Below are 13,194 nucleotides of genomic sequence, written 5' to 3' on the forward strand. Positions count from 1 at the left end.
CCTGGGATTGGTGAGTTGAGGCCCCTGGGATTGGTGAGTTGAGGCCCCTGGGATTGGTGAGTTGAGGCCCCTGGGATTGGTGAGTTGAGGCCCCTGGGATTGGTGAGTTGAGGCCCCTGGGATTGGTGAGTTGAGGCCCCTGGGATTGGTGAGTTGAGGCCCCTGGGATTGGTGAGTTGAGGCCCCTGGGATTGGTGAGTTGAGGCCCCTGGGATTGGTGAGTTGAGGCCCCTGGGATTGGTGAGTTGAGGCCCCTGGGATTGGTGAGTTGAGGCCCCTGGGATTGGTGAGTTGAGGCCCCTGGGATTGGTGAGTTGAGGCCCCTGGGATTGGTGAGTTGGGGCCCCTGGGATTGGGGAGTTGAGGCCCCTGGGATTGGTGAGTTGAGGCCCCTGGGATTGGTGAGTTGAGGCCCCTGGGATTGGTGAGTTGAGGCCCCTGGGATTGGTGAGTTGAGGCCCCTGGGATTGGTGAGTTGAGGCCCTGTATCAATCGCAGGGGCCTCAATCACATTACAGTCTTATCCAAAGTAACTTATAGAGAATCTGACCCCTTGTTCTCCACACTAAAGCCAATATACGGGGTTATAGTGGGGTAAACAGCTTTACAAAGAGGGGTCACTTACTCACATCCGTTTAGTATATGCAGAGTTCCGGCGCTGTAATCTTTAGCTGCATTGCTACGTTGTGAGAGATTGTTCTGTATTACAAACTGGAGAAATGTGAATTCCACGAAGGTCACAAACGTTTTCCACCCTGAAAGCTGCCGTCACCACAGCTCCCATCCTGGGTCACCACAACCCAGCTTTCCTGTTCATACGATGCGTCTGAGACAGAATAGGTGTCTCACCTTCCTACCCCAGAGAGACCATTTTATCCTTATAGCTTTCTTACCAAGAAACTTTCCTCAGTGGCCATCATTTGTCCCTCAAGGAGTGGCCGCACTTGTCTGTGGGTACTACCGGACCTATTCTAATTCTTATGGATCACAAACACTTCATTTACCTCCCTGCGGCCAAATGTTTATCTCTAGGACAGGCTAGGTGGGCTCTCTTCTTCTTCTACCCATTTTATTATGTGTCTCCTTTCTTCTTGGCATTAAGAACACTAACAAATTGCGCTAGATTGGTAAGATTGGTCCCAAAAAAAACAAGCTCTTAACCCCTTAAGGACCAAGCATTTTTCCGTTTTAGCACTTTCGTTTTTCATCCTTACATTTTAAAAATCATAACCCTTTCAATTTTGCACCTAACAATCCATATGATTGCTTATTTATTTTTTTTAGCCACCAATTCTACTTTGTAATGACGTCATTTTACCCAAAAATCTACAGCGAAACAGGAAAAAATATCATTGTACAACAAAATTGAACAAAATTGTAGATTATGGGGGCTTCAGTTTCTACACAGTAAATTTTTTGGTAAAAATGACCCCTTATCATTATTCTGTAGGTTCATACGATTAAAATGATCCCCTACTTATATAGGTGATTTTGTCGCACTTCTGGAAAAAATCATAACTACATGCAGGAAAATGTATACGTTTAAAATTCTCATCTTCTGACCCCTATAACTTTTTTTTTTTTCCGCGTACGGTGCGGTTTGAAAGATAATTTTTTGTGCCATGATCTGAAGTTTTTATCGGTATCATATTTATTTTGATCAGACTTTTTGATTTTTATTAATTTTTTTATGGTATAAAACGTGACCAAAAATACGCTATTTTGGCTTTGGATTTTTTTTTTTACGTGTACGCCATTGACCGTGCAGGTTAATTAACAATATATTTTTATAGTTCGGACATTTACGCACGCGGTGATGCCACTTATGTTTTTTATTAAAACAGTATATATATTTTTTTTAATGGTAAAAGGAGGGGGGTGGTAATTAAAATTTCTATTAGGGAAGGGGTTAAATCTATTAACTTTATTATTATTATTTTTTTACTTTTTTTATGCAGTTTTATAGCCCCCTCTAGGGGCTATAAGATTGCATACACTGTTCAATGCATTGCCATAGGAATTCATTGATCATTGTTTTCTGCGCTTGATTGCTCAAGCCTGGATTTCAGGCTTGGAGCAATCATACGCCGATCGGACGGCCGGGAAGAAGGTAAGATACCTCCCACTGTCCTCTCAGCTGTTAGGTACGCCACTATTTCACCGCGGCGGTCCCGAACAGCTCCGCTAAGCTAGCCGGTATGGATTTCTCCCATTTTAGATGCCGCGATCAACTAACTAAAGGGTTAATACCGCACATCAGTCCGATCAGTGATATCCGGTATTAGCCGCGCGTCCTGGTGCTGATAGCAACCAGGTCCCAGCAGTTATGAAGCGCGCTCAGCTTGTGAGCGCGCTTCACAGATTGGGAGCCGGCCACGGACGTACCGTATATACTCGAGTATAAGCCGAGTTTTTCAGCACAATTTTTCGTGCTGAAAACACCCCCCTCGGCTTATACTCGAGTGAACTCCCCCACCCGCAGTGGTCTTCAACCTGCGGACCTCCAGAGGTTTCAAAACTACAACTCCCAGCAAGCCCGGGCAGCCATCGGCTGTCCGGGCTTGCTGGGAGTTGTAGTTTTGAAACCTCCGGAGGTCCGCAGGTTGAAGACCACTGCGGCCTTCAACATCATCCAGCCCCCTCTCACCCCCTTTAGTTCTGAATACTCACCTCCGCTCGGCGCTGGTCCGGTCCTGCAGGACTGTCCGGAGAGGAGGTGGTCCGGTGGGATAGTGGTTCCGGGCTGCTATCTTCACCGGGGAGGCCTCTTCTAAGCGCTTCGGGCCCGGCCTCAGAATAGTCACGTTGCCGTGACAACGACGCAGAGGTGCGTTCATTGCCAACGTACTTCTGCGTCATTGTCAAGGCAACGCCTCTATTCCGGGCCGGAAGCGCGGAGAAGAGGCGCCCCCGGTGAAGATAGCAGCCCGGACCACCTCCTCACCGGACCACCTCCTCACCGGACAGCCCTGCAGGACCGGACCAGCGCCGAGCGGAGGTGAGTACTCAGAACTAAAGGGGGGTGAGAGGGGGCTGGATGATGTTGAAGGCCGCAGTGGTCTTCAACCTGCGGACCTCCGGAGGTTTCAAAACTACAACTCCCAGCAAGCCCGGACAGCCGATGGCTGCCCGGGCTTGCTGGGAGTTGTAGTTTTGAAACCTCTGGAGGTCCGCAGGTTGAAGACCACTGAGGGCGAATGATGAGAAGAGGATGATGAAGGGGGGGTGTGGGGATGATGAAGGGGGGTGGGGATGATGAAGGGGGGGAGTGTGGGATGATTACAAGGGAATGATGAAGGGGGGATGTGTGGGATGATAAGGGGATGATGAAGGGGGGATGTGCGGGATGATAAGGGGATGATGAAGGGGGGATGTGTGGGATGATAAGGGGATGATGAAGGGGGGATGTGTGGGATGATATGGGGATGATGAAGGGGGGATGTGCGGGATGATAAGGGGATGATGAAGGGGGGATGTGTGGGATGATGACAAGGGGATGATGAAGGGATGATGTGTGGGATGATAAGGGGATGATGAAGGGGGGATGTGTGGGATGATGACAAGGGGATGATGATGAGGATGTTAATGACGGGTCTGGATGATGACAGGGGGGATGAGGTATTTCCCACCCTAGGCTTATACTCGAGTCAATAACTTTTCCTGGGATTTTGGGTTGAAATTAGGGGTCTCGGCTTATACTCGGGTCGGCTTATACTCGAGTATATACGGTAAATATGCATCCGTGGTCGCTAAGGGGTTAAACCCAGTGTAGATGGAAAAATAAAATGTTATTGCTATGAGGAAAAAATGAAAACACAAAAGCTTAAATGTCCTGTGTTGTTAAAGGGTTAATACTGATAATAAAATCTGTTATTCTCTGCAGATTCTTGTAGCAGGAGATCAGAGGAGAATCTTATATCTTCAGATTATAAAGCAGATGATGATATCACACAAGATACATATGAAGAACATTCCATTATCCCAGATACACCCTCAGCCCTTCACAGCCAAGATCTGTCATCTCATCCTTATATACAGGTCCTGTCTTCTCACTCATCACAGGATGTTCAGCAAAATAAAGGTCACAGAAGAGGTGTTAAAGATAAAAGAGCTCAAAGAGGAAAGAAGCCATTTTCATGTTCAGAATGTGAAAAATCTTTTACTTCTAAATCACATCTTGTTCAACATAAAAGAACTCACACAGGGGAGAAGCCATTTTCATGTTCAGAATGTGAGAAATGTTTTAATACGAAATCAAATCTTATTCAACATCAAATAGCTCACACAGGAGAGAAGCCATTTTCATGTTCAGAATGTGGGAAATGTTTTGCTCTGAAATCAATTATTGTTCAACATCAAAGAACTCACACAGGAGAGAAGCCATTTTCATGTTCAGAATGTGGTAAATGTTTTACTCAGCAATCAAATCTTGTTAAACATCAAAGAATTCACACAGGAGAGAAGCCATTTTCATGTTCAGAATGTGGGAAATGTTTTACTCAGCAAGCAAATCTTGTTAAAAATCAAATAATTCACACAGAAGAGAAGCCATTTTCATGTTTACAATGTGGGAAATGTTTTACTCGGAAATTAAGTCTTATCGGACATCAAAGAACTCACACAGGGGAGAAGCCATTTTCATGCTCAGAATGTGGGAAATGTTTTATCCTGAAATCAATTCTTGCTGTACATCAAAGAACTCACACAGGGGAGAAGCCATTTTCATGTTCCGAATGTGGGAAATGTTATACTGGGAAATCAAATCTTGTTCAACATCAAAGAACTCACACAGGGGAGAAGCCATTTTAATGTGCAGAATGTGGTAAATGTTCTACTGGGAAATCAAATCTTGTTAAACATCAAAGAACTCCCACAGGGAAGAAGCCATTTTCATGTTCTAAGTGTGGGAAATGTTTTACTCAGCAATCACATCTTATTAAACATAAAAGAACTAGCACATCTATATATTAACCAAGTACATAGGATAGTTGACAGTAATACATACTTATATATATTTATACAATATATGCTTCATCTCCAAACTTGTTATTAATTTTTAAGAAGTTTTCTTTCTTATTATTTATTATTCTTATATTCATCTCCGCACACTGGACTTATAATAAATGTAATATTGTCCCTGACGTTGTGTATAGGGAATGTAACGCGTCAGTGTTGTCCCCGCCCCCATCTCATTATGAATATAGAGACTTTAGTTCAAACCATCGGTGCAAAAAAAGTTCCCAGTTCAAAATTTGAGAAACCTGTTTCATGTCAAAATGTCTTTAAATCTGTTAGCTATTGCTCTGGGGTCAGTCAATTTCCCTCGGTGTGCCGGATCCCACAAATATGGGATGGACAAGGATTTACAATGTTTGGCCTTGAGCCTAGAGGCCAATAGCCTCCCCGCCTTATCCGAGTTCATGTCATACGAAGCCCTGAGTTTCCTTGCCCTCTTCTCATAATCTATGAATAAGAGTTCCTGTAGAGAGGTTCTCAGAGCCTTCAGCTTATCTATAGTAACAGGGGAAGGTGTCTGTTGGTTAGTAAGTTCTGCCTGCTTGATCTCAGAAAGCAAGGAGGTCATTTCAGAAAGCCAGGAGGTCATAGCTTTTTCCTGTTCCCTCTTAACTCTGGCTCCAAGTTTAATAAAGGACCCCCTAATGAAGGCCTTGTGGGCATTCCAGATTGTATGAATGCAAGAGGGGTCATTAGCATGAATGTGGAAAAACTCAAATCTCTCAATAGTGTATTGTTATGTGTAGCATGGTTAAGCAAGAATAAATTTGTGCGCCATAGGTATGTGAGAGGGAGGCGGCCCTGTTCCTTAATCGACATAGTGATGGGCGAGTGGTCTGACCATGTATTAAGTTCTATGGCTGTATCTAGTAAAACTGCTTTGTCGACTAAGAACATATCTAATCTGGCGTAACGATTGTGGGCAGAGGAGAGGTGGGAGTAGTCCCTCTCTGAGGAATGCATAGCCCTTCATATATCATAGAAAGAGGATGAAGAGATAACCTCTCTAAGGTCAGACGAGTGTACATGTGATCCCGGTGCAGTCCCACTCCTTGTCAGCCACCGCATTAAAATCCCCACAAATCACCACTCTCCCCTTCCCCATCTACTCCACCCTGCGCAACACTTTACGGATGAAACTAATTTGGCCGTGGTTAGGGGCATATAATGTGACTATGGTGTAGAGAATGTTGTTGAGATAAGCCACCACAATGAGAAAACGACCCTTCGGGTCAGCATAGGAGTCCACTAATTGAAAAGCTACAGTATTTTTAAGAGCCACCATAACACCACATACTTTCTTAGGGGCATGAGCTTGAAATATATGGGGGAAGAACCGGTTTGTGAGTCTGCGGGCATCACTCACTAATAAATGCGTCTCTTGGGCACAGAGTATATCGCACCTCAACTTCTTAGCCTCCCTCCACAATGAATCCCAATTAAGCCCATTCACATTAATGGAAATAAACCTCAAAACCATGATATCAGAATATAAAATGCATCAGCATATGAAGCATACCCGACATTAGCAGGTGAGGGATTCTCAAATACTAAAGGATAAGGAGATGATGGTCTACCTGAAAAGGAACAAGGTGAGAAAAGACATAACAACAAAAACAACATGGAATGAAACAGCAAGTCCAAAGTTTGGAAAACCTGCCACATTGAGCAGATGGTACCAAAAAGGGTAGGAGCACAGTTCACTTGCACCGAAGAGGACACTCAATCAGGTCGGCACTGAACCCTCAAGTAGCAGATCCCACTACTTTCCAGTCCTGAGGAACATGTGTGGGAGCCCAGAAAGGCAGGGTCCTTAGGAAGGGGTAGATTCCACTTCAACAGCAATCTGGAGCCCTCTTCCAAATTACGGATAACATGCATAGTATTGTCCCTTTGAACAAGGAGGCGTACCGGGAACCCCCACTTGTACATGATGTTTTCCTCACGCAACACTGTGGTGATAGGAGCAACAAGGTGCCTCTGTTGAAGAGTCGTAGCAGACAGGTCGGTGAACAGCAGAACATTGCGAAATTTGTCAGGCAAGGGCGGAGATTTTCGAGCAGCCGCCATTAGTTCTTCTTTAACGTGAAAATAGTGAATCCTTGCCAAGACATCACGCGGTACATCCTCGGATAAGTGCTTCGGTCTAGGGACCCTGTGAGCCCTGTCTATGGTCAGATCAATAGGGGTACAATGTGGATCAATTGAATAAAGTCCAGCAAATACTGTTTGAGCGCAGAAGGTGGTACAGTCCCAGGAATACCTCAGAATTTAACATTATTTCGGCGTGACCGGTCTTCGAGGTCGGCAATCTTTGCTTTAATAGAGGATACTTCATCTTCTAGCTTGTAATGAGCATCCACCAGTTCATTATGAGAGGGCACCAGTTCCCCCATCTTTGTCTCAACGTGCAATATCCTAGACTGCACTTCAGCCAGGTCCCGTTTCACTGGGTTCAATAAGTGTACATCACAATGAATGGAATGATGCAGGGCCACCACCATATTCTTAAGTGTTAACTCTGTCACCGGAGCATCAGAGGAGGTCTGGTTAGCCAGGCAGTCCACCACTGCATATAAGGAGTCGCTCACCTCAGTGTCAGGGGGGAGATCTTCTTCTCCCTGCAGGTGCTGTCTCTGTTTCGCCGGGCTCCCGGAGGGTAGTGTAGCCGGGAAGGACGTTCCTCCACCCAAGTGCCGCTTCGCACTGTCGGGAAAGTTCGGATCCAGGGCAGCAGGGACCAAGCCAGGCACTGGAGGTGAAGGTGGCACGGAAGCACTCCTCTGCCGCCTCTCCGATGTGCTGTACACACAGTGCTGGGACGCTGGAGAGCCTGGCCCCGCCGGAGAACGCGCACCGGCGCCATCTTGAGATCCGCTCAAATCAGCCTGAATGTAGAAGTCGGTCAGCCCGGTTTTGCCTCCTGCGGGTCCTATATGACATGGCGAGTCAGTGGGTAAGACTTTCGCTGAATTTGCAGGAACTGTGAGGGGTGTAAGTCGCTTAAGTCGCTAGCAGTGCACGTAGCGCTCTGATCAAGCGGCCATCTCCGGCAAGCGCCAAGCCACGCCCCCCATTGGCAAAATTTCTTAAGTAATTCCTTGGAGACTTGTTCTCCTTAGATTACTTTTAGAACCTTTTAATTAGATAATTGATTTTTACGGTTTATGCTAGACGTCAGGTTTATCTGTTTATCTGTTATCTATTTCTAGAGTTTATTATTTAGAGTTTGTATTTCTGTATTGCGGCAATATGAATATTATTGTGGTGTAACGATGATTTGTTACTATCACGCAATGCTAATTATTTAGGAAAATATGGGTTAATTTTAAAAGAATTTGTCATATAAAAAATAATCTTAGGTTTACACCGGTGTGGTTTAACCCTAGGTTGAAGGAATTTAATGAATTTCAAGATAGTGGTTCTTGGATTAAGGTCGGGGTAAGATTAATTGAACACTTTTTTGTGAAAGGGAAAACGTGCACTTTTGTAGAATTAAAAGTAAGATGTAATATCGGTGAATCCTATAGATTCAGATATTATCAAATACAGTGCATAGTGAAAGTATTCGGCCCCCTTGAACTTTTCGACCTTTTGCCACATTTCAGGCTTCAAACATAAAGATATAAAACTTACATTTTTTGTGAAGAATCAACAATTGGGACACAATCATGAAGTGAAACGAAATTTATTGGATATTTCAAACTTTAACAAATAAATAACTGAAAAATTGGGCGTGCAAAATTATTCAGCCCCTTAAGTTAATACTTTGTAGCGCCACCTTTTGCTGCGATTACACATGTAAGTCACTTGGGGTATGTCTCTATCAGTTTTTCACATCAAGAGACTGAAATTTTTGCCCATTCCTCCTTGCAAAACAGCTGGAGCTCAGTGAGGTTGGATTGAGAGCGTTTGTGAACAGCTGGAGCTCAGTGAGGTTGGATGGAGAGCGTTTGTGAACAACAGTTTTCAGTTCTTTCCACAGATTCTCCATTGGATTCAGGTCTGGACTTTGACTTGGCCATTCTAACACCTGGATATGTTTATTTGTGAACCATTCCTTTGTAGATTTTGCTTTATGTTTTGGATCATTGTCTTGTTGGAAGAAAAATCTCCGTCCCAGTCTCAGGTCTTTTGCAGACTCCGTCAGGTTTTCTTCCAGAATGGTCCTGTATTTGGCTCCATCAATCTTCCCATCAATTTTAACCATCTTCCCTGTCCCTGCTGAAGAAAAGCCCAAACCATGATGCTGCCACCACCATGTGTGACAGTGGGGATGGTGTGTTCAGGGTGATGAGCTGTGTTGCTTTTACGCTAAACATAACGTTTTGCATTGTTGCCAAAAAGTTGGATTTTGGTTTTATCTGAGCAGAGCACCTTCTTCCACATGTTTGGTGTCTCCCAGGTGGCTTGTGGCAAACTTTAAACAACACTTTTCATGGATATCTTTAAGAAATGGCTTTCTTCTAGCCACTCTTCCATAAAGGGCAGATTTGTGCAGTATACGACTGATTGTTGTCCTATGGACAGAGTCTCCCACCTCAGCTGTAGATCTCTGCAGTTCATCCAGAGTGATCATGGGCCACTTGGCTGCATCTCTGGTCAGTCTTCTCCTTGTATGAGCTGAAAGTAAATTTGCAATGGTCTGATACTCCTTCTATTTCAATATTATCGCTTGCACAGTGTTCCTTGGGATGTTTAAAGCTTGGGAAATCTTTTTGTATCCAAATCCGGCTTTAAACTTCTCCACAACAGTATCTCGGACCAGCCTCTCTGCACTTTAAACAGACCTCTGAGACTATCACAGTGCAGGTGCATTTATACGGAGACTTGATTACACACAGGTGGATTCTATTTATCATCATTAGTCATTTAGGTCAACATTGGATCATTCAGAGATCCTCACTGAACTTCTGGAGAGAGTTTGCTGCACTGAAAGTAAAGGGGCTGAATAATTTTGCACGCCCAATGTTTCAGTTTTTTATTTGTTTAAAAAGTTTGAAATATCCAATAAATTTTGTTCCACTTCATGATTGTGTCCCACTTGTAGTTGATTCTTCACAAAAAATTACAGTTTTATATCTTAATGTTTGAAGCCTGAAATGTGGCAAAAGGTCGAAAAGTTCAAGGGGGCCGAATACTTTCACTATGCACTGTATATCACATGTATAAATGCACTGTAGATACAACACTTTCAGGTTGATTCACATAATATTATTGAATTTTTGGTGAATGGGTTCTATAATAAAAAAGATATGACCCAAATATACCAAAAAATATTGGTGGAAATAAACAAAGAGAATTTACATAGAGTAGAAGGGAGGTGGATAAATCAATTTCAGCGTAAAAATGAACATTTTTGGGGTCCTGTGTTTAAGAATGTTAATAGGGTTTCAATTAATAGGGATCACAGATTTATCCAGTGGAACATTTTGTGGAAACCTCACCTGGCTCCGGTTGACTTGGTGAGATTTGGGTATAGGCTTGACGCAGAATGCCCAAGATGCCAGCTAAATGAGGCAGATTACACCCATATTATTTGGGCGTGCAGAAAAATTCAGAAATATAGGGAAAGGATATATGAAGAACTTAAAAAGAGATTGGGGATAGATATACCATTTAAATTTGAGGTAGCTATTTTGGGAGATAATACGGAAATAAATAAGAATTCAGAACTTTGCTTGAAATTCCTCTTTTCTGCTAGATTATTAATTCTAAGATTGTGGCTTTCAGAGGTCCCAGATATAAGGACTTGGATAAATCTAATAAATAAAGAGATATGAGTTACTGGCAAACAAAGGATCCGCTAGGGAAGGGAAAAGACTGGTGGAGACATGGGAGAAATGGACAGATTAAAACAGCATTAAAAGTTTATTAAAATCATTTTTTCTTTCCTCTTCTCTTCGGTCTCTCTTTATGGGAGGGGGGGGGGAAGGTTGGGATGTTATAGGTTATTAACATAGAATGTAATTATTGTTATACATGATGTGATAAAAATACATTTAAATAAAAAAAAGCAATTATTTTTTACTTTTTAAAAAATCTTTTGTTAACAATAAAAGAGACATTGGGGGGGGGGGGGAGTTTTCCTTTTATAACGTAGTCACCGATCCAGCGATGTCATCTCTATAATTTTACATGGGAGGAAAAGAGTCTCATATATGGCTACAAGGTAACAGGACATGAGCAGATTAGACATATAAAATCACTTCTATCTTCTGGCTTCTAGGACATTCTGATCCTATAGGTGTTAGATTAGTGGGGTCTCCTACCCTACACAGGGTCCTTCCTTAGGTTATAGAGGTAAGAACAAGTTGTATTCGGATATTTTGTCGGAGGTTGTGATCGTGATGTCACGCCACTCCCCACAATTCATGTCAATGGGAGGGGGCATGTCAGCCGTGTCACACCCCCTCTCATATACATGAATGGAGGAGGCATGGCATGACATCATGACCACTGCTGCAGGAACCCAGTGTTTGTTTAGAACACCCGGTGCTGCGGGAGATCGCAGAGAGCCCCAGTAGCGGGATCCCCGTGATCAGACATCTTATCTCCTATCCTTTGGATAGGGGATAAGATGTCTAGCAGTGGAGTGTCCCTTTTAATGGTCTCACTTTAGGTAAATTCCCACAGTATAACTTCTAACAAACCGAACCGGTGAGCAGGAAAACCACTATTCTCTAAGTTAGTGAAGACAATGGGGAAGATTTATCAAAACCTGTGCAAAGGAAAAGTTACCCAGTTGCCCATAGCAACCAATCAGATTGCTTCTTTCATTTTGCAGAGGCCTTGTTAAAAATGAAAGAAGCAAGCTGATTGGTTGCTATGGGCAACTGGGCAACTTTTCTTCTGGACAGGTTTTGATAAATCTCCCCCAATGTCCTTCTCTTAGTGCATACAGGAATACATAGGGGATAATAGTATTATAAGTGATAGCCAGCATGGGTTTACTAAGGATAGTGAAACACGGCAGTAGTGGATCCTCAGGGCCTATGTGGAAGATTACGTGGGCCGTGCCAGGGAGCAGAGTCTAAGGTGCTGCTGACATTCACCAGAGCCCGCCACAATGGGGATGGACTTGCTGCGGCAGGCGGCACCCAGCTAGCTACCCCTGGCATGACTCGTATTCACAGGTTGCTGAGATGTAACGTGGTACAGGAGGCATACGGCAACTCGTGGTCAGGATAGCCGAAGGTCAGGGCTGGCAGCACAGGTGAGTGGTCAGGAACGTGGCAAGAGGTCAATAGGCAGGTGGCACTGGAGCAAGGTCAGGTCACGGAACAAAAGGTCAGGAACACGGTATGGCAAAGACAGAACGGTTTCTCTAAGGCATAATGGCAAACAAAGATCCGGCAGTGAGTGGGGGGCCCTTTAAATTCAAGAGCACCGGCGCGCGAGTGCCCTACGAGGCTGAAGCACACGCGCCGCCACTGTGAGAGCATGAAGGGACAGCAGAGAGCAGAGGTGAGTGACAGGCTGGGATTCACAAGCGGGCATGTGCCACAATGCGAATCCCAGCCCCGCCAGCTGAGGAGGACAGAGAAGAAAAGCGCTCATGGTCAGCTTGTCTGTCCGGAGCACTGAATGTAATAGAGAGAACTCAAACCAACCTAATTTGCTTTTATGAAGATGTGAGTAGAAGCCTTGACAGAGGAATGGCTGTGGATATAGTATTTTTGGATTTTGCTAATCGTCCCATAGACGTCTGACAGGTAAGTTAAGGTCTTTTGGTTTGGAAACTTTAGTTTGTAACTGGATTGAAAACTGTCTAAAGGATCGTACCCAGAAAGTGGTGGTCAATGATTCATACTCTGTTCCCCGGTTATTAGTGGTGACCCCAAGGTTCTGTACTGGGCCCACTCTTGTTAATTTATCAGTGATATAGAGGATGGCATTAACAGCTCTGTTTCTATCTTTGCAGATGACACCAAGCTTTGTAGCACGGTACAGTCTATAGAGGATGTGCATATAGTGGGGGGGGGGGCTGTGTATATAGAGGGGGGCTGTGTATATAGAGGATGGTAATAACAGCTCTGTTTCTATCTTTGCAGATGACACCAAGCTTTGTAGCAAGGTACAGTCTATGGAGGATGTGTATAGGTTACAAGATGACTTGGATAGACTAAGTGTCTGGGCATCCACTTGGCAAATGAGGTTCAATGTGGATAAATGTAA

At 44.0% G+C, this 13,194-nt stretch overlaps 1 protein-coding gene across 1 annotated transcript in view; it reads right to left on the minus strand.

Annotated features, from left to right (window-relative positions):
* Positions 1-13,194, minus strand: part of LOC130297925 (zinc finger protein 850-like) — a 123,157-nt gene that overhangs the window by 87,257 nt on the left and 22,706 nt on the right. Inside the window, exons 5-6 of the mRNA XM_056550774.1 lie at positions 10,464-10,526; positions 7,350-7,948 (exon numbers count right to left, since the gene is read on the minus strand). Of these exons, the coding sequence (XP_056406749.1) occupies positions 7,350-7,948; positions 10,464-10,526 (662 nt within the window). The remainder of the gene's footprint in view (positions 1-7,349; positions 7,949-10,463; positions 10,527-13,194) is intronic.

The sequence above is a fragment of the Hyla sarda genome (genome assembly GCF_029499605.1).
Source record: "Hyla sarda isolate aHylSar1 chromosome 1 unlocalized genomic scaffold, aHylSar1.hap1 SUPER_1_unloc_1, whole genome shotgun sequence".
In the NCBI taxonomy this organism is placed as follows: domain Eukaryota; kingdom Metazoa; phylum Chordata; class Amphibia; order Anura; family Hylidae; genus Hyla; species Hyla sarda.